This window comes from Bombina bombina, chromosome 12 (genome assembly GCF_027579735.1).
Source record: "Bombina bombina isolate aBomBom1 chromosome 12, aBomBom1.pri, whole genome shotgun sequence".
Classification (NCBI taxonomy): Eukaryota; Metazoa; Chordata; class Amphibia; order Anura; family Bombinatoridae; genus Bombina; species Bombina bombina.
In genome coordinates this window covers 60889607-60915240 of record NC_069510.1, presented here as the reverse complement: position 1 = coordinate 60915240, position 25634 = coordinate 60889607, and the positions used below count along the sequence as shown (strand labels likewise).

At 43.9% G+C, this 25634-nt stretch overlaps 1 protein-coding gene across 2 annotated transcripts in view; it reads left to right on the top strand.

The window, feature by feature from the left end:
• The window catches only part of WAS (WASP actin nucleation promoting factor), a 267895-nt gene that overhangs the window by 231416 nt on the left and 10845 nt on the right, over nt 1–25634 (top strand). For both annotated transcript variants that reach the window (XM_053696153.1, XM_053696154.1), the window contains one exon: nt 14636–14807. In XM_053696153.1, the coding sequence (XP_053552128.1) occupies nt 14636–14807 (172 nt within the window). The remainder of the gene's footprint in view (nt 1–14635; nt 14808–25634) is intronic.

The window sequence follows — 25634 nt, the reverse complement described above, 5'->3', positions numbered from 1 at the left end:
TGATACTGAGTGGTGATCTTACTACACTATGATTCTTTCTCTTTTTTGTTGTTCCCTGCTTTTCACTATAATCCTTCTGGCTAACGGTGATTACACTAAATACCTGAGAGCGCTGTATATATATATATATATATATATATATATATATATATATATATATATATATATATATATATATATATATATATATATATATATATATATACACACACACACTATCCCACAAAAGTGAGTACACCCCTCACATTTTTGTAAATATTTTATTATATCTTTCCATGTGACAACACTGAAGAAATGACACTTTGCTACAATGTAAAGTAGTGAGTGTTCAGCCTGTATAACAGTGTCAATTTGCTGTCCCCTCCAAATAACTCAACACACAGCCATTAATGTCTAAATCGTTGGCAACAAAAAAGTGAGTACACTCTTAAGTGGAAATGTTCAAATTGGGCCCAATTAGGCATTTTGGCAGCTTGATGGAAAATCTAAAAAATGATGTGGACTATTTCTTGAAACCGTTTCTGTGTACCATGCCCTCTTATGTTTTAGACACAGCAGACCTATTAAAAAAATGATGGTAATGCTATCCCTAAAAATGCTTTACCTGTTTCATTAGATGTAGAGGGGTTATACTCCTCTATTCCGCACAGGATTAGTATAGAGGCATGTAGAAACTACTTGAAAAGTAGGGGACCCACATACAGGAGCCACACTCATTTTGTCATTCAATCCCTGCAATTTATCATGAAAACAATGTGTTTAGTTTCAATGGCAAGATATATCAACAGATCAGAGGTACCGCAATGGGTGCAACATGTGCACCCACCTATGCGTGTCTTCATCTCGGCGCATGGGAGATGGAGAGAGTGTACCACAATGATTTATATGAGAAGCATGCGTTAATGTGGCTCTGGTATGTGGACGATATCTTTGTGATTTGGGACGGTACATTGGAGAGCCTGCGTACTTTTGTAACAGAATTGAATATGAATTATTTTAACATAAAATTAACGGTAAAGTCTGATGAACAAGAGATATCCTTTGTGGATGTGAAAGGAGTCTTGACAGCTGAAGACTATCGCAAAAATACAGCAACTAATAGTTTGCTTCTGGCCACTAGCCATCATCCAAAGCACCTTATTAAAGGCATAGCTACAGGACAATTCCTGCATTTACGCAGGGATTGTTACTTGAAAGAGAAGTATGAAAAGCATACAGGGGAAATGGAAAAAAGATTCCTTCATAGGAAATATTCCAAAAGAAATGTTACAGGAGCTAGAAATAGAGCCCGAAATATAATAACAGAATTTATGCTTACCTGATAAATTACTTTCTCCAACGGTGTGTCCAGTCCACGGCATCATCCATTACTTGTGGGAAATATTCTCCCCCACAGGGAAAGGCAAGGAGAGCACACAGCAAGAGCTGTCCATATAGCTCCCCCTCTGGCTCCGCCCCCCAGTCATTCGACCGACGGTTAGGAGAAAAAGGAGAAACTATAGGGTGCCGTGGTGACTGTAGTGTATAAAGAAAAAAAATTTTTCAACCTGATTAGGAAAACCAGGGCGGGCCGTGGACCAGATACACCGTTGGAGAAAGTAATTTATCAGGTAAGCATAAATTCTGTTTTCTCCAACATTGGTGTGTCCGGTCCACGGCATCATCCATTACTTGTGGGAACCAATACCAAAGCTTTAGGACACGGATGAAGGGAGGGAGCAAATCAGGATACCTAAATGGAAGGCACCACGGCTTGCAAAACCTTTCTCCCAAAAATAGCCTCCGAAGAAGCATAAGTATTAAATTTGTAGAATTTGGCAAAAGTGTGCAGAGAAGACCAAGTCGCTGCCTTACATATCTGATCAACAGAAGCCTCGTTCTTGTAGGCCCATGTGGAAGCCACAGCCCTGGTAGAGTGAGCTGTGATTCGGTCAGGAGGCTGCCGTCCGGCAGTCTCATAAGCCAATCGGATAATGCTTTTCAGCCAGAAAGAGAGAGAGGTAGCAGTAGCTTTGTGACCTCTCCTCTTACCAGAGTAAACGACAAACAAAGATGAGGTTTGTCTAAAAACATAATTTATGCTTACCTGATAAATTCCTTTCTTCTGTAGTGTGATCAGTCCACGGGTCATCATTACTTCTGGGATATTACTCCTCCCCAACAGAAGTGCAAGAGGATTCACCCAGCAGAGCTGCATATAGCTCCTCCCGTCTACGTCACTCCCAGTCATTCGACCAAGGACCAACGAGAAAGGAAAAGCCAAGGGTGAAGTGGTGACTGGAGTATAAATTAAAAAATATTTACCTGCCTTAAAAACAGGGCGGGCCGTGGACTGATCACACTACAGAAGAAAGGAATTTATCAGGTAAGCATAAATTATGTTTTCTTCTGTTAAGTGTGATCAGTCCACGGGTCATCATTACTTCTGGGATACCAATACCAAAGCAAAAGTACACGGATGACGGGAGGGATAGGCAGGCTCTTTATACAGAAGGAACCACTGCCTGAAGAACCTTTCTCCCAAAAATAGCCTCCGATGAAGCAAAAGTGTCAAATTTGTAAAATTTGGAAAAAGTATGAAGCGAAGACCAAGTTGCAGCCTTGCAAATCTGTTCAACAGAGGCCTCATTCTTGAAGGCCCAAGTGGAAGCCACAGCTCTAGTAGAATGAGCTGTAATTCTTTCAGGAGGCTGCTGTCCAGCAGTCTCATAAGCTAAACGAATTATGCTACGAAGCCAAAAAGAAAGAGAGGTAGCGGAAGCTTTTTGACCTCTCCTCTGCCCAGAGTAAATGACAAACAGAGAAGACGTTTGTCGAAATTCCTTAGTTGCCTGTAAGTAAAATTTTAGAGCACTGACTACATCCAGGTTGTGCAGTAGACATTCCTTCTTTGAAGAAGGATTTGGGCATAAAGAAGGAACAACAATCTCTTGATTGATATTCCTGTTAGTAACTACCTTAGGTAAGAACCCAGGTTTAGTACGCAGGACTACCTTATCCGAATGAAAAATCAAATAAGGAGAATCACAATGTAAGGCTGATAATTCAGAGACTCTTCGAGCCGAGGAAATAGCCATTAAAAATAGAACTTTCCAAGATAACAACTTTATATCAATGGAATGAAGGGGTTCAAACGGAACGCCCTGTAAAACATTAAGAACAGGGTTTAAACTCCATGGTGGAGCAACCGTTTTAAACACGGGCTTAATCCTGGTCAAAGCCTGACAAAAAGCCTGGACGTCAGGAACTTCTGACAGACGTTTGTGTAACAGAATGGACAGAGCTGAGATCTGTCCCTTTAATGAACTAGCAGATAAACCCTTTTCTAAACCTTCTTGTAGAAAAGACAATATCCTAGGAATCCTAACCTTACTCCAAGAGTAACCTTTGGATTCACACCAATATAGGTATTTACGCCATATCTTATGGTAAATCTTTCTGGTAACAGGTTTCCTAGCCTGTATTAAGGTATCAATAACTGACTCAGAAAACCCACGTCTTGATAAAATCAAGAGTTCAATTTCCAAGCAGTCAGCTTCAGAGAAGTTAGATTTTGATGTTTGAAGGGACCCTGTATCAGAAGGTCCTGTTTCAGAGGTAGAGACCAAGGTGGACAGGATGACATGTCCACCAGGTCTGCATACCAAGTCCTGCGTGGCCACGCAGGTGCTATTAGAATCACTGATGCTCTCTCTTGTTTGATTCTGGCAATCAATCGAGGAAGCAATGGGAAGGGTGGAAACACGTAAGCCATCCTGAAGTCCCAAGGTGCTGTCAGAGCATCTATCAGGACTGCTCCTGGATCCCTGGATCTGGACCCGTAACGAGGAAGCTTGGCGTTCTGTCGAGACGCCATGAGATCTATCTCTGGTTTGCCCCAACGTCGCAGTATTTGGGCAAAGACCTCCGGATGAAGTTCCCACTCCCCCGGATGAAAAGTCTGACGACTTAAGAAATCCGCCTCCCAGTTCTCCACTCCCGGGATGTGGATTGCTGACAGGTGGCAAGAGTGAGACTCTGCCCAGAGAATTATCTTTGATACTTCCATCATAGCTAGGGAGCTTCTTGTCCCTCCCTGATGGTTGATGTAAGCTACAGTTGTGATGTTGTCCGACTGAAACCTGATGAACCCCCGAGTTGTCAACTGGGGCCAAGCCAGGAGGGCATTGAGAACTGCTCTCAATTCCAGAATGTTTATTGGCAGGAGACTCTCCTCCTGACTCCATTGTCCCTGAGCCTTCAGAGAATTCCAGACGGCACCCCAACCTAGAAGGCTGGCGTCTGTTGTTACAATTGTCCAGTCTGGTCTGCTGAATGGCATCCCCCTGGACAGATGTGGCCGAGAAAGCCACCATAGAAGAGAATTTCTGGTCTCTTGATCCAGATTCAGAGAAGGGGATAAGTCTGAGTAATCCCCATTCCACTGACTTAGCATGCACAGTTGCAGTGGTCTGAGGTGTAAGCGTGCAAAGGGTACTATGTCCATTGCCGCTACCATTAAGCCGATTACCTCCATGCATTGAGCCACTGACGGGTGTTGAATGGAATGTAGGGTGCGGCAAGCACTTTGAAGTCTTGTTAGCCTGTCCTCTGTCAGGTAAATCTTCATTTCTACAGAATCTATAAGAGTCCCCAGGAAGGGAACTCTTGTGAGTGGAACGAGTGAACTCTTCTTTTCGTTCACCTTCCATCCATGTGACCTTAGAAATGCCAGCACTAACTCTGTATGAGACTTGGCAGTTTGAAAGCTTGAAGCTTGTATCAGAATGTCGTCTAGGTATGGAGCTACCGAGATTCCCCGCGGTCTTAGTACCGCCAGAAGAGCACCCAGAACCTTTGTGAAGATTCTTGGAGCTGTAGCCAATCCGAATGGAAGAGCCACAAACTGGTAATGCCTGTCTAGGAAGGCAAACCTTAGGTACCGATAATGATCTTTGTGAATCGGTATGTGAAGGTAAGCATCTTTTAAATCTACAGTGGTCATGTACTGACCCTCTTGGATCATAGGTAAAATTGTCCGAATAGTCTCCATCTTGAACGATGGAACTCTTAGGAATTTGTTTAGGATCTTTAAGTCCAGGATTGGTCTGAAAGTTCCCTCTTTTTTGGGAACCACAAACAGATTTGAGTAAAACCCCTGTCCCTGTTCCGATCGTGGAACAGGATGGATTACTCCCATTAACAAGAGCTCTTGTACGCAGCGTAGAAACGCCTCTTTCTTTGTCTGGATTGTTGACAATCTTGACAGATGAAATCTCTCTCTTGGAGGAGAGTATTTGAAGTCCAGAAGGTATCCCTGAGATATTATCTCTAGCGCTCAGGGATCCTGGACATCTCTTGCCCAAGCAAGAGAGAAAGTCTGCCCCCCACTAGATCCGATCCCGGATCAGGGGCCCTCAATTCATGCTGTTTTAGGGGCAGCAGCAGGTTTCCTGGCCTGCTTGCCCTTGTTCCAGGACTGGTTAGGTTTCCAGCCTTGTCTGTAGCGAGCAACAGCTCCTTCCTGTTTTGGTGCAGAGGAAGTTGATGCTGCTCCTGCTTTGAAATTACGAAAGGAACGAAAATTAGACTGTCTAGCCTTAACTTTGGCTTTGTCCTGAGGCAGGGCATGGCCTTTACCTCCTGTAATGTCAGCGATAATCTCTTTTAACCCGGGCCCGAATAAGGTCTGCCCTTTGAAAGGTATATTAAGCAATTTAGACTTAGAAGTAACATCAGCTGACCAGGATTTTAGCCACAGCGCCCTGCGTGCCTGAATGGCGAATCCTGAATTCTTCGCCGTAAGTTTAGTAAGATGTACTACGGCCTCCGAAATGAATGAATTAGCTAGTTTAAGGACTCTAAGCCTGTCCGTAATGTCGTCCAGAGTAGCTGAACCAATGTTCTCTTCCAGAGACTCAATCCAGAATGCCGCTGCAGCCGTGATCGGCGCAATGCATGCAAGGGGTTGCAATATAAAACCTTGTTGAACAAACATTTTCTTAAGGTAACCCTCTAACTTTTTATCCATTGGATCTGAAAAAGCACAGCTATCCTCCACCGGGATAGTGGTACGCTTAGCTAAGGTAGAAACTGCTCCCTCCACCTTAGGGACCGTTTGCCATAAGTCCCTTGTGGTGGCGTCTATTGGAAACATTTTTCTAAATATCGGAGGGGGTGAGAACGGCACACCGGGTCTATCCCACTCCTTAGTAACAATTTCAGTAAGTCTCTTAGGTATAGGAAAAACCTCAGTACTCGTCGGTACCGCAAAATATTTATCCAACCTACACATTTTCTCTGGTATTGCAACTGTGTTACAATCATTCAGAGCCGCTAACACCTCCCCTAGTAATACACGGAGGTTTTCCAGTTTAAATTTAAAATTTGAAATATCTGAATCCAGTCTGTTTGGATCAGAACCGTCACCCACAGAATGAAGTTCTCCGTCCTCATGTTCTGCCACCTGTGACGCAGTGTCTGACATGGCCCTAATATTATCAGCGCACTCTGTTCTCACCCCAGAGTGATCACGCTTACCTCTTAGTTCTGGTAATTTAGCCAAAACCTCAGTCATAACAGTAGCCATATCCTGTAATGTGATTTGTAATGGCCGCCCAGATGTACTCGGCGCTACAATATCACGCACCTCCCTCTGAGCGGGAGATGTAGGTACTGACACGTGAGGCGAGTTAGACGGCATAACTCTCCCCTCGTTGTTTGGTGAAATTTGTTCAATTTGTACAGATTGACTTTTATTTAAAGTAGCATCAATACAGTTAGTACATAAATTTCTATTGGGCTCCACTTTGGCATTGCAACAAATGACACAGGTATCATCCTCTGAATCAGACATGTTTAACACACTAGCAAATAAACTTGCAACTTGGAAATACAATTCAATTAGAATAATATTAAAACGTACTGTGCCTTTAAGAAGCACAGAAGATCTATGACAGTTGAAAATTAATAAATTGAAACAGTTATAGCCTCAATCCTTGTAAACAACACAACTTTAGCAAAGGTTTAATCCCATTAGCAAAGATAACAAATTCTGAAAGCAGGAAACAAATTACAGAATAAACGTTTTTTATCTCAGTCAAACTACAATTCTCACAGCTCTGCTGAGAGAAATTACCTCCCTCAAAATAAGTTTTGAAGACCCCTGAGCTCTGTAGAGATGAACCGGATCATGCAGGGAATACAATGAGTTGCTGACTGAAATATTTGATGCGTAGTAAAAGCGCCAAAAAACGGCCCCTCCCCCTCACACACAGCAGTGAGGGAGAACAGAAACTGTCAGAAAACAGATTAAGCAACTGCCAAGTGGAAAAATAGTGCCCAAACATTTATTCACTCAGTACCTCAGTAAATGAAAACGATTTTATAGTCCAGCAAAAACGTTAAACATAATCTCTAGTTATTAAACAGCTTTATGTATTTCTTACAGTGTAATTCTAGTGAAGTACCATTCCCCAGAATACTGAAGTGTAAAGTATACATACATGACATTATATCGGTATGGCAGGATTTTCTCATCAATTCCATTATCAGAAAATAAAAACTGCTACATACCTCTATGCAGATTCATCTGCCCGCTGTCCCCTGATCTGAAGTTTACCTCTCCTCAGATGGCCGAGAAACAGCAATATGATCTTAACTACTCCTGCTAAAATCATAACAAAAACTCTGGTAGATTCTTCTTCAAACTCTGCCAGAGAGATAATAACACACTCCGGTGCTATTTTAAAATAACAAACTCTTGATTGAAGATAAAAACTAAGTATAATCACAATAGTCCTCTCACACATCCTATCTAGTCGTTGGGTGCAAGAGAATGACTGGGAGTGACGTAGAGGGGAGGAGCTATATGCAGCTCTGCTGGGTGAATCCTCTTGCACTTCCTGTTGGGGAGGAGTAATATCCCAGAAGTAATGATGACCCGTGGACTGATCACACTTAACAGAAGAAATCTTTTGTTGCTTCTAAATAGAACTTTAAAGCCCGAACAACATCTAAATTGTGTAATAAACGTTCCTTCTTTGAAACTGGATTCGGACACAGAGAAGGAACAACTATTTCCTGGTTAATATTCTTGTTGGAAACAACTTTTGGAAGAAAACCAGGCTTAGTACGCAAAACAACCTAACCAAAGCCTGAACAAAAGCTTGTACATCTGGCACAGCTGCCAATCGCTTGTGTAACAAGACAGATAAAGCAGAAATCTGTCCTTTTAGAGAACTAGCTGACAACCCTTTATTCAAACCTTCTTGGAGAAAGGAGAGAATCTTTGGAATTTTAATCTTACTCCAGGAGAATCCCTTGGATTCACACCAACAGATATATTTTTTCCATATTTTATGGTAAATCTTTCTAGTCACAGGTTTTCTGGCTTGGACCAGAGTATCTATCACAGAATTTGAAAACCCACGCTTGGATAAAATCAAGCGTTCAATTTCCAAGCAGTCAGCTGCAGAGAAACTAGATTTGGATGTTCGAATGGACCTTGTACTAGAAGATCCTGTCTCAAAGGTAGCTTCCATGGTGGAACCGATGACATATTCACCAGGTCTGCATACCAAGTCCTGCGTGGCCACGCAGGAGCTATCAGAATCACCAAGGCCTTCTCCTGTTTGATCCTGGCTATGAGCCTGGGAAGGAGAGGAAACGGTGGAAACACATACGCTAGGTTGAACGACCAAGGCGCCACTAATGCATCCACTAGAATCGCCTTGGGATCCCTGGATCTGGACCCGTAACAATGAATCTTGAAGTTCTGACGGGACGCCATTAGATCCATGTCTGGAATGCCCCATAATTGGGTTAACTGAGCAAAGACCTCCGGGGGGAGTTCCCACTCCCCCGGATGGAAAGTCTGACGACTCAAATAGTCCGCCTCCCAGTTGTCTACTCCTGGGATGTGAATAGCAGATAGATGGCAGTCTTGGTTACTTCCTTCATCGCTAGGGAACTCTTTGTTCCCCCCTGATGATTGATGTACGCAACAGTCGTTATGTTGTCCGACTGAAATCTTATGAACCTGGCTTCCGCTAGCTGAGGCCAAGCCAGGAGCGCATTGAATATTGCTCTTAGTTCCAAAATGTTTATCGGGAGAAGCGACTCTTCCCGAGACCATAGACCCTGAGCTTTCAGGGAGTCCCAGACCGCGCCCCAGCCTAAGAGACTGGCGTCGGTTGTGACAATGACCCACTCTGGTCTGCGGAAACTCATTCCCTGAGACAGGTGATCCTGGGTCAACCACCAAAGAAGTGAGTCCCTGGTTACCTGGTCTACTTGAATTTGGGGAGACAAGTCTGTATAGTCCCCATTCCACTGATTGAGCATGCACAGTTGTAATGGTCTTAGATAAATTCGAGCAAAAGAAACCACGTCCATTGCTGCGACCATTAGTCCTATTACTTCCATGCACTGAGCTATGGAGGGTTGAGGAATAGAATGAAGAACTCGACAAGCATTTAGAAGCTTTAACTTTCTGACTTCTGTCAGGAAGATCTTCATTTCCACAGAATCTATTATTGTTCCCAGAAAAGGAACCCTTGTGGACGGTGACAGTGAACTCTTTTCTATGTTCACCTTCCACCCGTGAGATCTGAGAAAAGCCAACACAATGTCCGTGTGGGCCCTTGCTTTGGAAAGAGACGACGCTTGATTAGGATGTCGTCTAGATAAGGTGCTACAGCGATGCCCCTCGGCCTTAGGACCGCTAGAAGGGACCCTAGCACCTTTGTGAAAATTCTGAGAGCGGTGGCTAAACCGAATGGAAGAGCCACGAACTGGTAATGTTTGTCCAGAAAAGCGAACCTCAGGAACTGATGATGAGTTTTGTGGATTGGGATATGCAGATATGCATCCTTTAGATCCACGGTAGTCAAATATTGACCCTGCTGGATTGTCGGCAAGATTGTCCGAATGGTTTCCATTTTGAAGGATGGAACTCTGAGGAACTTGTTTAATATCTTTAAATCCAGAATTGGCCTGAAAGTTCCCTCTTTTTTGGGAACCACAAACAGGTTTGAGTAAAAACCTAGACCTTGTTCCCCGGAGGGGACTGGGTTTATCACTCCCATCTTTGATAGGTCTCTTACACAATGTAAGAATGCCTGTTTCTTTATCTGGTCTGAAGATAAGCGAGACAGGTGGAATCTTCCCTTTGGAGGAAGTCCCTTGAACTCTAGTAGGTATCCCTTGGAGACTCTCTCTAGTGCCCAGGGATCCGGAACATCTCTTGCCCAAGCCTGAGCGAAGAGAGATAGTCTGCCCCCTACCAGATCCGGTCACGGATCGGGGGATACCCCTTCATGCTGTCTTGGTAGCAGAAGCAGGTTTCTAGGTCTGTTTACCCTTGTTCCAGCCTTGCATGGGCTTCCAAGCGGGTTTGGGCTGGGCCGCGTTACCTTCTTGTCTAGCGGCAGTGGAGTTATTAGCCGGTCCGTTCCTGAAATTGCGAAAGGAACGAAAATTAGACTTGTTCTTAGCCTTAAAAGGCCTATCCTGTGGGAGGGCATGGCCCTTACCCCCAGTGATGTCTGAAATAATTTCCTTCAATTCCGGCCCAAAAAGGGTCTTACCCTTGAAAGGAATATTAAGTAACTTAGTCTTGGACGACACATCTGCCGACCAGGATTTTAGCCAAAGCGCCCTCCGCGCTACTATAGCAAAACCTGAGTTTTTCGCCGCCAATTTCGTTATTTGAAAAGCGGCATCCAATATAAAGGAATTAGCTAACTTTAATGCGTGAATTCTGTCCATGACTTCTTCATAGGAAGTCTCTTTCTGGAGCGACCTTTCTAGTTCCTCGAACCAAAAGGACGCCGCTGAAGTGACAGTAATAACACACGTAGCTGGTTGAAGGATGAACCCTTGCTGTATACAGATACAGCCTGATGAAACAGTGTGTTACACTGAGAAACGCGTTGCTTTTGTTTTTATCATTTTAAATAAATTTTAAGATTTAACCATCTCCTCACTTGCTGCCGACCTCTTTATCCTTTGAACCGTTGACCTCCCTTTTTTTTGGAGTTGCTCTAGTCTCCCTTCCAGCTGCCTGAGGCGTGAGACTGGTCATTGCTGGATTCCTTTATTGTGGACTGACTTCTGTTCAAACATCCCTGAGTATCCCTGGACTCTCCCTGGTGAGACGAGGATCTACCCTTGTGATAAACATCTATCGGTCTACCGGACGACGAGTGGTTCTGGATTGCTGGTTTTGCACATCTGTGCTTTACTTATTGTGAGTAGGATTCTTATGTCCTCTTTGCATGTTATATTATTTACCTTCTGATCTGCACTATGTGGCGCCCTCTATTCTGATTTGTCTAGATCCTAAACTTAAATGCTACTATATCAGGTTCTGCCTGTTGAGAAATTTTTCCTGAGTCTGAAATTTCACCCTCAGACAGCCCTTCCCTCACAGCCAATTCTGATTGATGTGAGGGTAAAATAGATAAGGCATCGTCAGCGTCTGATTGTTCATCCTTTTTATCTGTATTTAAAACTGAACAATCACGCTTTCTCTGAAATGCTGGCAGTTTGGATAAAAGATTTGCTATAGAATTATCCACTACTGCTGTTAATTGTTGCATAGAAATAAGCACTGGCGCGCTAGGTGTCGCCTGCGCGGGCAAAGCTGGTGTAGACACAGAAGGAGAGGATGTAGAACTATCCCCACTACCTTCATTAGATAAATCATCTTGGGCAACATTATGAAATGTAACAGAGCTGTCCTTATTTTGTTTGGACGCTATGGCACAATTATCACAAACACTCGAAGGGGGAACCACATTTGTCTCTACACACACAGAACATAGGTTATCTGATGGCCCAGACATGTTAAACAGATTTAGGCAGGCAAACAATGCAATAAAAACGATTTTAAACAAAAACGTTACTGTCTCTTTAAATAATAAAATGACACACTTTATTTCTGAATGTTCAAAAAACTATGAAGGCAATATCCGAATTTTATGAAATTTGGACCCCAGTGGCTTAATGCTTATAAAGTATTGCACAGCAAATATGGAGACTCTAGCTCTTAAAACAAGCAAACCGGAGCTAATTGTTGGATTTAACCGTTTTTATACACCACAATCCCTGCTACAGCATTGCTGTAGCTTTTTACCTTCCTTAGGGGTCAACCATCCACAGAAAAAAAGCCTTCTGGAGTCACTTTCTGAGCCACAGGACCCTCTCACATGAGACTGCATGCACTGCCTGAAATCAACTGCCAAAATGAGGCCTCCTCCCTCAGTACACTAGAGTGAAGGAGCCTTCCTGACTAGAATTAGGTGTCTAAAACAAGCCAGATCAATAAAAAACGTTCCCAAGTGTATATGAGCTTATACAACATTTCAAATGCCATGATATTGTAATAAAAACCAATCGATTTGGCCCCTAACAGTGTCTACCAGCATAAAATTAAAAAAGGGGAAGCCTGTTATCTTTTTTGCTAGGGTGAAAGAAAAATGGCTTACCGTTTTCCCTGAGGGGAAAAATGACTGTCATCTAGCATTAGCCTGTGTTGTTAGAAGGAGACTAGTCATACCTGAAGCAGATGAGTCTGCAAGCTGTTACCCCCAACTGAAGTTCTCTGGTTTCAACAGTCCTGTGTGGTAACAGTAATGGATTTTAGTTACTTGTGCTAAAATCATAGCCCTCTTAAACAGAAATCTTCATCACTTTTCTGTTGTAGAGTAAATAGTACAAGCCAGCACTATTTTAAAATAACAAACTCTTGATAGAAGAAATAAAAAACTACAACTAACACCACAAACTCCTCGCCATCCCCGTGGAGATGCTACTTGTTCAGAGCGGCAAGGAGAATGACTGGGGGGCGGAGCCAAAGGGGGAGCTATATGGACAGCTCTTGCTGTGTGCTCTCCTTGCCTTTCCCTGTGGGGGAGAATATTTCCCACAAGTAATGGATGATGCCGTGGACCGGACACACCAATGTTGGAGAAAAAGGATACCATTTTATTCCTTAAAAAAAGAGATGATGCATTCAATATTAGACTTGTGACTAGATTTAATTGCCACTGGGAAACCCTGAGAAGCATCCTAAATAGACACTGGGATGTCCCATTAAATGATGAGAATGTAGCAAGGGAGGTAGGAGAACGGCACTGACTCTTCAATAATCAGGAGCCCAATAGGGGTGTAGTGGACTTAGTGCCTCACGTCTCTATTTTCATGCCTGTTTTACTTATCATTGTGCTCCGCTATTTGTATTTACCTTTGCACTTTATAGGTGTAGGCAGCTTAGATCCCCGATATATCTGCCCTGTGTTACACCTCTTTGGTTTTATCTAGGGGTTACAGGGGTCAGATGGCTGTAGCTGTCCTATCCTTCATATGTGCTTTTCTGTACTTACATGTACATTATACATTTGCTTACCTGAGCTGCTGCTAGTGACCGGTCACTTATTATTTTTATACATGTATGTTTTTTATTGATTGTATGTGAATTTGTGGGATCTTTTCATCCTCTAAGTGTGTGTTTAGTGTCCCACTTTCTGTATGGAGTGATAATCCTGAAGTAATTTCACTCTTATTTCCACTATTAAATAAATATACACATTTTTGTAAAAGAGTGCTGATATCTGTCTTTTTACACATACGTTTATGTACGTGCCTTTCTCTTTCTTTAAACCATTTTTTCACATAAATACATATGTATACATATATAGACGTATATATAAGTGCATTGGAGCCCTTTGCAGTTAAATATATAAAAACATGTACAAGCATATTTATGCAATATTCATATTTAATAAAGGTTTATCTATGTATTTACTGTAAATATTTCACATTCCAATGTTCTGCACATAGGGAATATGTTCTATGAATTTCTAATTTATATTGGTGTAGATATATATTGTATCAAAAAACCATCGGATACATGTAGAAATATGTATTTATGAATAAAAAGAACATATTCTGATATGTGCAGAACATTGGAATGTGAATGTGTTGGGTTAGCGCAAGAGTGAAAACAGTTTACTTTCAACTCCTGATACGAGCTCAAAAATCTTACTTCTTCCGCAATTAATGCTAAAGCGGAAGAGTTAATTTGCGCTCCACTCGTAATCTGGCCCTATGTGGGGTGTTTTGCCTCCTCCTATAGGACTGTACTTTAATCCCACATGTGATGGTTCGTGGACTCTCTCACCATCTTATGAAAGAAGTAACATTTTTATTACTAATCAAAAATTTACGTTTTGAGGTATTCATTCCTTCTTTAGACAATAGGCCAGAATGTATACATTGTGATAATGTATCTTACACTCAAATAAAATATATAATTGTGTAAATAAATAATTACAATCATAATAATTAATATATTCATTTATATGTTCATGCGTCACCATGAACAAAATATATAGATCACCATTATGAATCTCTTTTAAAAGTGAATATATAAATACTTACCTATCCACTGGCCAATCATACCAAGACTCCCCTCTCAAATAGCGTGTGGTACCTATACCTATTATATAAAGCTGCAACTAAAAATGAACCACATGGTTCGATCAAGATAACAATTTTACACATCATAAGAAGCAGTGCCATGCGCTACAACTTTCCTGTAAATTTGTAAAGTGTGAGATAACTAAATTGAATAATTCAATAATGTCTGCAGGTTCCAGCCCACATCTATCCCCCAACACAAGCATAAACTCGCCAGTACTCCAAAATCAAGATATGACATCCGGAAAACACCGCGGTCTATCTATGATCAGCAACAAGAGCAAAACCAGCAAAGGCAAGAAAAAGTTCTCAAAGGCAGACATTGGAGCTCCCAGCGGCTTCAAGTAAGTAATGCGGTTGAAGATTATACATGTGTGTGTAGTGTGGCTGTTTGTTTGTTTGTGTGTGTGTGTTGTGTTTGCATTCTGCCTGTGTGTGTTGTGTTTGCATTCTGCCTGTGTGTGTTGTGTTTGCATTCTGCCTGTGTCTGTGTGTGTTGTGTTTGCATTCTGCCTGTGTCTGTGTGTGTTGTGTTTGCATTCTGCCTGTGTCTGTGTGTGTTGTGTTTGCATTCTGCCTGTGTGTGTGTGTGTTGTGTTTGCATTCTGCCTGTGTGTGTTGCGTTTGCATTCTGCCTGTGCGTGTGTGTTGTGTTTGCATTCTGCCTGTGTGTGTGTGTTGTGTTTGCATTCTGCCTGTGTGTGTGTGTGTGTTGTGTTTGCATTCTGCCTGTGTGTGTGTGTTGTGTTTGCATTCTGCCTGTGTGTGTGTGTTGTGTTTGCATTCTGCCTGTGTGTGTGTCTGTTGTGTTTGCATTCTACCTGTGTGTGTGTGTGTGTTGTGTTTGCATTCTGCCTGTGTGTGTGTGTTGTGTTTGCATTCTGCCTGTGTGTGTGTCTGTTGTGTTTGCATTCTACCTGTGTGTGTGTGTGTTGTGTTTGCATTCTGCCTGTGTGTGTGTGTGTGTTGTGTTTGCATTCTGCATGTGTGTGTTGTGTTTGCATTCTGCCTGTGTGTGTGTGTGTGTGTTGTGTTTGCATTCTGCATGTGTGTGTTGTGTTTGCATTCTGCCTGTGTGCGTGTTGTGTTTGCATTCTGCCTGTGTGCGTGTTGTGTTTGCATTCTGCCTGTGCGTGTGTGTTGTGTTTGCATTCTGCCTGTGTGTGTGTGTGTGTTGTGTTTGCATTCTGCCTGTGTGTGTGTGTTGTGTTTGCATTCTGCCTGTGTGTGTGTCTGTTGTGTTTGCATTCTACCTGTGTGTGTGTGTGTGTTGTGTTTGCATTCTGCCTGTGTGTGTGTGTTGTGTTTGCATTCTGCCTGTGTGTGTGTCTGTTGTGTTTGCATTCTACCTGTGTGTGTGTGTTGTGTTTGCATTCTGCCTGTGTGTGTGTGTGTGTTGTGTTTGCATTCTGCATGTGTGTGTTGTGTTTGCATTCTGCCTGTGTGTGTGTGTGTGTGTTGTGTTTGCATTCTGCCTGTGTGTGTTGTGTTTGCATTCTGCCTGTGTGCGTGTTGTATTTGCATTCTGCCTGTGTGCGTGTGTTGTGTTTGCATTCTGCCTGTGTGCGTGTGTTGTGTTTGCATTCTGCATGTGTGTGTTGTGTTTGCATTCTGCCTGTGTGCGTGTTGTGTTTGCATTCTGCCTGTGTGCGTGTTGTGTTTGCATTCTGCCTGTGTGCGTGTTGTGTTTGCATTCTGCCTGTGTGCGTGTGTGTGTGTTGTGTTTGCATTCTGCCTGTGTGTGTGTGTGTTGTGTTTGCATTCTGCCTGTGTGTGTGTTGTGTTTGCATTCTGCCTGTGTGTGTTGTGTTTGCATTCTGCCTGTGTGTGTGTTGTGTTTGCATTCTGCCTGTGTGTGTGTTGTGTTTGCATTCTGCCTGTGTGTGTGTTGTGTTTGCATTCTGCCTGTGTGTGTGTGTGTGTTTGCATTCTGCCTGTGTGCGTGTGTGTGTGTTGTGTTTGCATTCTGCCTGTGTGTGTGTGTGTTGTGTTTGCATTCTGCCTGTGTGTGTGTGTGTGTTGTGTTTGCATTCTGCCTGTGTGTGTGTGTTGTGTTTGCATTCTGCCTGTGTGTGTGTGTTGTGTTTGCATTCTGCCTGTGTGTGCGTGTTGTGTTTGCATTCTGCCTGTGTGTGTGTTGTGTTTTCATTCTGCCTGTGTGCGTGTGTGTGTTGTGTTTGCATTCTGCATGTCTGTGTTGTGTTTTCATTCTGCCTGTGTGCATGTGTGTTGTGTTTGCATTCTGCATGTCTGTGTTGTGTTTTCATTCTGCCTGTGTGTGTGTGTGTGTTGTGTTTGCATTCTGCCTGTGTGCGTGTGTGTGTGTTGTGTTTGCATTCTGCCTGTGTGCATGTGTGTTGTGTTTGCATTCTGCATGTCTGTGTTGTGTTTTCATTCTGCCTGTGTGTGTGTGTGTGTTGTGTTTGCATTCTGCCTGTGTGCATGTGTGTTGTGTTTGCATTCTGCATGTCTGTGTTGTGTTTGCATTCTGCCTGTGTGTGTGTGTGTGTGTTGTGTTTGCATTCTGCCTGTGTGCATGTGTGTTGTGTTTGCATTCTGCATGTCTGTGTTGTGTTTTCATTCTGCCTGTGTGTGTGTGTGTGTGTGTTGTGTTTGCATTCTGCCTGTGTGTGTGTGTGTGTTGTGTTTGCATTCTGCCTGTGTGCATGTGTGTTGTGTTTGCATTCTGCCTGTGTGCGTGTTGTGTTTGCATTCTGCCTGTGTGCGTGTTGTGTTTGCATTCTGCATTGGCCAGCAAACTCGCCTGACCCAAACCCCATAGAGAATCTATGGGGCATTGCCAAGAGAAAGATGAGAGACATGAGACCGAACAATGCAGAAGAGCTGAAGGCCACTATTGAAGCATCCTGGTCTTCCATAACACCTCAGCAGTGCCACAGGCTGATAGCTTCCATGCCCCGCCTGTGTGCGTGTGTTATGTTTGCATTCTGCATGTGTGCGTGTGTTGTGTTTGCATTCTGCATGTGTGCGTGTGTTATGTTTGCATTCTGCATGTGTGCGTGTGTTATGTTTGCATTCTGCATGTGTGCGTGTGTTATGTTTGCATTCTGCATGTGTGTGTTGTGTTTGCATTCTGCATGTGTTTGTGTGTGTTGTGTTTGCATTCTGCCTGTGTGCGTGTGTGTGTTGTGTTTGCATTCTGCCTGTGTGCGTGTGTTATGTTTGCATTCTGCATGTGTGTGTTGTGTTTGCATTCTGCCTGTGTGTGTGTGTTGTGTTTGCATTCTGCCTGCATGTGTGTGTTATGTTTGCATTCTGCATGTGTTTGTGTGTGTTGTGTTTGCATTCTGCCTGTGTGCGTGTGTTATGTTTGCATTCTGCATGTGTGCGTGTGTTATGTTTGCATTCTGCATGTGTGCGTGTGTTATGTTTGCATTCTGCATGTGTTTGTGTGTGTTGTGTTTGCATTCTGCCTGTGTGCGTGTGTTATGTTTGCATTCTGCATGTGTTTGTGTGTGTTGTGTTTGCATTCTGCCTGTGTGTGTGTGTGTTGTGTTTGCATTCTGCCTGTGTGTGTGTTGTGTTTGCATTCTGCCTGTGTGTGTTGTGTTTGCATTCTGCCTGTGTGTGTGTTGTGTTTGCATTCTGCCTGTGTGTGTGTTGTGTTTGCATTCTGCCTGTGTGTGTGTGTTTGCATTCTGCCTGTGTGCGTGTGTGTGTGTTGTGTTTGCATTCTGCCTGTGTGTGTGTGTGTTGTGTTTGCATTCTGCCTGTGTGTGTGTGTTGTGTTTGCATTCTGCCTGTGTGTGCGTGTTGTGTTTGCATTCTGCCTGTGTGTGTGTGTGTGTTGTGTTTTCATTCTGCCTGTGTGCGTGTGTGTGTTGTGTTTGCATTCTGCATGTCTGTGTTGTGTTTTCATTCTGCCTGTGTGCATGTGTGTTGTGTTTGCATTCTGCATGTCTGTGTTGTGTTTTCATTCTGCCTGTGTGTGTGTGTGTGTTGTGTTTGCATTCTGCCTGTGTGCGTGTGTGTGTGTTGTGTTTGCATTCTGCCTGTGTGCATGTGTGTTGTGTTTGCATTCTGCATGTCTGTGTTGTGTTTGCATTCTGCCTGTGTGTGTGTGTGTGTGTTGTGTTTGCATTCTGCCTGTGTGCATGTGTGTTGTGTTTGCATTCTGCATGTCTGTGTTGTGTTTTCATTCTGCCTGTGTGTGTGTGTGTGTGTGTTGTGTTTGCATTCTGCCTGTGTGTGTGTGTGTGTTGTGTTTGCATTCTGCCTGTGTGCATGTGTGTTGTGTTTGCATTCTGCCTGTGTGCGTGTTGTGTTTGCATTCTGCCTGTGTGCGTGTTGTGTTTGCATTCTGCATTGGCCAGCAAACTCGCCTGACCCAAACCCCATAGAGAATCTATGGGGCATTGCCAAGAGAAAGATGAGAGACATGAGACCGAACAATGCAGAAGAGCTGAAGGCCACTATTGAAGCATCCTGGTCTTCCATAACACCTCAGCAGTGCCACAGGCTGATAGCTTCCATGCCCCGCCTGTGTGCGTGTGTTATGTTTGCATTCTGCATGTGTGCGTGTGTTGTGTTTGCATTCTGCATGTGTGCGTGTGTTATGTTTGCATTCTGCATGTGTGCGTGTGTTATGTTTGCATTCTGCATGTGTGCGTGTGTTATGTTTGCATTCTGCATGTGTGTGTTGTGTTTGCATTCTGCATGTGTTTGTGTGTGTTGTGTTTGCATTCTGCCTGTGTGCGTGTGTGTGTTGTGTTTGCATTCTGCCTGTGTGCGTGTGTTATGTTTGCATTCTGCATGTGTGTGTTGTGTTTGCATTCTGCCTGTGTGTGTGTGTTGTGTTTGCATTCTGCCTGCATGTGTGTGTTATGTTTGCATTCTGCATGTGTTTGTGTGTGTTGTGTTTGCATTCTGCCTGTGTGCGTGTGTTATGTTTGCATTCTGCATGTGTGCGTGTGTTATGTTTGCATTCTGCATGTGTGCGTGTGTTATGTTTGCATTCTGCATGTGTTTGTGTGTGTTGTGTTTGCATTCTGCCTGTGTGCGTGTGTTATGTTTGCATTCTGCATGTGTTTGTGTGTGTTGTGTTTGCATTCTGCCTGTGTGTGTGTGTGTTGTGTTTGCATTCTGCCTGTGTGTGTGTTGTGTTTGCATTCTGCCTGTGTGTGTTGTGTTTGCATTCTGCCTGTGTGTGTGTTGTGTTTGCATTCTGCCTGTGTGTGTGTTGTGTTTGCATTCTGCCTGTGTGTGTGTGTTTGCATTCTGCCTGTGTGCGTGTGTGTGTGTTGTGTTTGCATTCTGCCTGTGTGTGTGTGTGTTGTGTTTGCATTCTGCCTGTGTGTGTGTGTTGTGTTTGCATTCTGCCTGTGTGTGCGTGTTGTGTTTGCATTCTGCCTGTGTGTGTGTGTGTGTTGTGTTTTCATTCTGCCTGTGTGCGTGTGTGTGTTGTGTTTGCATTCTGCATGTCTGTGTTGTGTTTTCATTCTGCCTGTGTGCATGTGTGTTGTGTTTGCATTCTGCATGTCTGTGTTGTGTTTTCATTCTGCCTGTGTGTGTGTGTGTGTTGTGTTTGCATTCTGCCTGTGTGCGTGTGTGTGTGTTGTGTTTGCATTCTGCCTGTGTGCATGTGTGTTGTGTTTGCATTCTGCATGTCTGTGTTGTGTTTTCATTCTGCCTGTGTGTGTGTGTGTGTTGTGTTTGCATTCTGCCTGTGTGCATGTGTGTTGTGTTTGCATTCTGCATGTCTGTGTTGTGTTTGCATTCTGCCTGTGTGTGTGTGTGTGTTGTGTTTGCATTCTGCCTGTGTGCATTCTGCATGTCTGTGTTGTGTTTTCATTCTGCCTGTGTGTGTGTGTGTGTTGTGTTTGCATTCTGCCTGTGTGTGTGTGTGTGTTGTGTTTGCATTCTGCCTGTGTGCATGTGTGTTGTGTTTGCATTCTGCATGTCTGTGTTGTGTTTGCATTCTGCCTGTGTGCGTGTTGTGTTTGCATTCTGCCTGTGTGCGTGTTGTGTTTGCATTCTGCCTGTGTGCGTGTTGTGTTTGCATTCTGCCTGTGTGCGTGTTGTGTTTGCATTCTGCCTGTGTGCGTGTTGTGTTTGCATTCTGCATTGGCCAGCAAACTCGCCTGACCCAAACCCCATAGAGAATCTATGGGGCATTGCCAAGAGAAAGATGAGAGACATGAGACCGAACAATGCAGAAGAGCTGAAGGCCACTATTGAAGCATCCTGGTCTTCCATAACACCTCAGCAGTGCCACAGGCTGATAGCTTCCATGCCCCGCCTGTGTGCGTGTGTTATGTTTGCATTCTGCATGTGTGCGTGTGTTGTGTTTGCATTCTGCATGTGTGCGTGTGTTATGTTTGCATTCTGCATGTGTGCGTGTGTTATGTTTGCATTCTGCATGTGTGCGTGTGTTATGTTTGCATTCTGCATGTGTGTGTTGTGTTTGCATTCTGCATGTGTTTGTGTGTGTTGTGTTTGCATTCTGCCTGTGTGCGTGTGTTATGTTTGCATTCTGCCTGTGTGCGTGTGTGTGTTGTGTTTGCATTCTGCCTGTGTGCGTGTGTTATGTTTGCATTCTGCATGTGTGTGTTGTGTTTGCATTCTGCCTGTGTGTGTGTGTTGTGTTTGCATTCTGCCTGTGTGTGTGTGTTGTGTTTGCATTCTGCCTGTGTGTGTGTGTGTGTTGTGTTTGCATTCTGCATGTGTGTGTGTGTTGTGTTTGCATTCTGCCTGTGTGTGTGTGTTGTGTTTGCATTCTGCCTGTGTGCGTGTGTTATGTTTGCATTCTGCATGTGTGTGTTGTGTTTGCATTCTGCCTGTGTGTGTGTGTTGTGTTTGCATTCTGCCTGCATGTGTGTGTTATGTTTGCATTCTGCATGTGTTTGTGTGTGTTGTGTTTGCATTCTGTGTGTCCGGTCCACGGCGGTCCACGGCGTCATCCATTACTTGTGGGATATTCTCCTCCCCCACAGGGAAAGGCAAGGAGAGCACACAGCAAGAGCTGTCCATATAGTCCCTCCCAGGCTCCGCCCCCCCAGTCATTCGACGGTTAGGAGAAAAAAAGGAGAAACTATAGGGTGCCGTGGTGACTGTAGTGTATAGAGAGAGAAATTTTTCAAACCTGATTAAAAAAACAGGGCGGGCCGTGGACCGGACACACCGTTGGAGAAAGTAATTTATCAGGTAAGCATAAATTCTGTTTTCTCCAACATTGGTGTGTCCGGTCCACGGCGTCATCCATTACTTGTGGGAACCAATACCAAAGCTTTAGGACACGGATGAAGGGAGGGAGCAAATCAGGTTACCTAAACAGAAGGCACCACGGCTTGCAAAACCTTTCTCCCAAAAATAGCCTCCGAAGAAGCAAAAAGTATCAAATTTGTAGAATTTGGCAAAAGTGTGCAGAGAAGACCAAGTTGCTGCCTCACATATCTGATCAACAGAAGCCTCGTTCTTGAAGGCCCATGTGGAAGCCACAGCCCTAGTAGAGTGAGCTGTGATTCGTTCAGGAGGCTGCCGTCCGGCAGTCTCATAAGCCAATCGGATAATGCTTTTCAGCCAGAAAGAAAGAGAGGTAGCAGTAGCTTTTTGTCCTCTCCTCTTACCAGAATAAACGACAAACAAAAAAGAAGTTTTGTCTGAAATCCTTTGTTGCTTCTAAATAGAACTTTAAAGCACGGACTACATCTAAATGGTGTAACAAATGTTCCTTCTTTGAAACTGGATTCGGACACAAAGAAGGGACAACTATTTCCTGGTTAATATTCTTGTTGGAAACAACTTTTGGAAGAAAACCAGGCTTGGTACGCAAAACAACCTTATCTGAATGGAACACCAGATAGGGTGGATCACACTGCAAAGCAGATAGTTCAGAAACTCTTCTAGCAGAAGAAATAGCAACCAAAACCAAGATAGTAACTTGATATCTATGGAATGTAAGGGTTCAAATGGAACCCCTTGAAGAACTGAAAAAACTAAATTTAGACTCCAGGGAGGAGTCAAAGGTCTGTAAACAGGTTTGATTCTGACCAAAGCCTGTACAAAAGCTTGTACATCTGGCACAGCTGCCAGTCGTCTGTGTAACAAGACAGATAAAGCAGATCTCTGTCCTTAGAGAACTCGCTGACAATCCCTTATCCAAACCTTCTTGTTAGAAAGGAGAGGATCCTGGGAATATTAATCCATGAGAATCCCTTGGATTCACACCAACAGATATATCCTTTCCATATTTTATGGTAAATCCTTCTAGTCACAGGTTTTCTGGCTTGGACCAGAGTATCTATCCCTGAATCTGAAAACCCGCGCTTGGATAAAATCAAGCGTTCAATTTCCAAGCAGTCAGCTGGAGAGAAACTAGATTTGGATGTTCGAATGGACCTTGCACTAGAAGATCCTGACTCAAAGGTAGCTTCCATGGTGGAGCCGATGACATATTCACCAGGTCTGCATACCAAGTCCTGCGTGGCCACGCAGGAGCTATCAGAATCACTGAGGCCTTCTCCTGTTTGATCCTGGCTACAAGCCTGGGAAGGAGAGGGAACGGTGGAAATGCATAAGCTAGGTTGAACGACCAAGGCGTCACTAATGCATCCACTAGAGTCGCCTTGGGATCCCTGGATCTGGACCCGTAGCAAGGAACCTTGAAGTTCTGACGAGACGCCATCAGATCCATGTCTGGAATGTCCCATAATTGAGTCAACTGGGCAAAAACCTCCGGGTGGAGTTCCCACTCCCCCGGATGGAAAGTCTGACGACTCAGATAATCCGCCTCCCAGTTGTCTACTCCTGGGATGTGAATTGCAGATAGATGGCAGGAGTTCTTCTGCCCATTTGATGATCTTGGATACCTCTCTCATCGCCAAGGAACTCTTTGTTCCTCCCTGATGGTTGATGTAAGCTACAGTCGTCATGTTGTCTGACTGGAATCTTATGAATCCGGCCTTCGCTAGTTGAGGCCAAGCCCGGAGAGCATTGAATATCGCTCTCAGTTCCAGGATGTTTATCGGGAGAAGAGACTCTTCCCGAGACCATAGACCCTGAGCTTTCAGGGAATCCCAGACCGCGCCCCAGCCTAATAGACTGGCGTCGGTCATGACAATGACCCACTCTGGTCTGCGGAAACTCATTCCCTGAGACAGGTGATCCTGTGACAACCACCAACGGAGTGAGTCTCTGGTCATCTGGTCTACTTGAATCTTTGGAGACAAGTCTGTATAGTCCCCATTCCACTGCTTGAGCATGCACAGTTGTAATGGTCTTAGATGAATTTGAGCAAAAGGAACTATGTCCATTGCTGCAACCATCAACCCTACTACTACCATGCACTGAGCTATGGAAGGCTGCAGAATAGAGTGAAGAACTTGACAAGCTTTAGAAGCTTTGACTTTCTGACTTTTGTCAGGAAGATCTTCATTTTTAAAGAATCTATTATCGTTCCCAAGAAGGGAACTCTTGTCGACGGAGACAGGTAACTCTTTTCTACGTTCACCTTCCACCCGTGAGATATGAGAAAGGCTAGAACAATGTCTGTATGAGCCTTTGCTTTGGAAAGAGACGACGTTTGGATTAGAATGTCGTCCAGATAAGGTGCCACTGCAATACCCCTTGGTCTTAGAACCTCTAGAAGGGACCCTAGCACCTTTGTGAAAATCCTTGGATGATCTTTGTGGATAGGAATATGTAGATACGCATCCTTTAAATCCACGGTAGTCATAAATTGACCCTCCTGGATTGTAGATAAAATTGTTCGAATGGCTTCCATTTGAACGATGGAACTCTGAGAAATTTGTTTAGAATTTTTAAATCCAGAATTGGTCTGAAAATTCCCTCTTTTTTGGGAACTAAACAGATTTGAGTAAAACCCCCGACCTTGTTCCACAGTTGGAACTGGGTGTATCACTCCCATCTTTAACAGGTCTTCTACACAATGTAAGAATGCCTGTCTCTTTATTTGGTTTGAAGATAAGTTAGACATGTGGAACCTTCCCCTTGAGGGTAGTTCCTTGAACTCCAGAAGAAAACCCTGAGAGACTATTTCTAGTGTCCAGGGATCCTGAACATCTCTTGCCTAAGCCTGAGCAAAGAGAGAGAGAGTCTGCCCCCTACTAGATCCGGTCCCGGATCGGGGGCTACCCCTTCATGCTGTTTTGGTAGCAGCAGCAGGCTTCTTGGCCTGTTTACCCTTGTTCCAGCCTTGCATTGATTTCCAAGCTGGTTTAGTCTGGGAAGCGTTACCCTCTTGTCTAGAGGCTGCCGAGTTGGAAGCCGGTCCGTTCCTGAAATTGCGAATGGAACAAAAATTGGACTTATTCTTAGCCTTGAAAGGTTTATCTTGTGGGAGGGCATGGCCCTTTCCCTCAGTGATGTCTGAAATAATCTCTTTCAATTCTGGCCCAAAAAGGGTCTTACCTTTGAAAGGGGTATTAAGCAATTTTGTCTTGGAAGATACATCCGCCGACCAAGACTTTAGCCAGAGCGCTCTACGCGCCCCAATTGTAAACCCTGAATTTTTCGCCGCTAACCTCGCTAACTGCAAAGCGGTGTCTAAAATAAAGGAATTAGCTAACTTAAGTGCGTGAATTCTGTCCATGACTTCCTCATACGGAGTCTCCCTACTGAGCGACTTTTCCAGTTCCTCGAACTAGAACCACGCCGCTGTAGTGACAGGAATAATGCACAAAATAGGTTAAAGGAGGTAACCTTGCTGTACAAAAATCTTTTTAAGCAAACCCTCCAATTTTTTATCCATAGGATCTTTGAAAGCACAATTGTCCTCAATAGGAATGGTTGTGCGCTTGGCTAGAGTAGAAACCGCCCCCTCGACCTTAGGGACTGTTTGCCATGTGTCCTTCCTGGGGTCGACCATAGGGAACAATTTCTTAAATATAGGAGGAGGGACAAAAGGTATGCCTGGCTTCTCCCACTCCTTATTCACTATGTCCGCCACCCGTTTAGGTATCGGAAAAGCATCAGGGTGCACCGGGACCTCAAGGAACTTGTCCATCTTGCACAATTTTTCTGGGTTGACCAGATTGTCACAATCATCCAGAGTAGATAGCACCTCCTTAAGTAATGCGCGGAGATGCTCTAATTTAGATTTAAATGTCACAACATCAGGTTCTGCCTGCTGAGAAATTCTTCCTGTATCAGAAATTTCCCCATCTGACAAACCCTCCCTCACTGCCACTTCA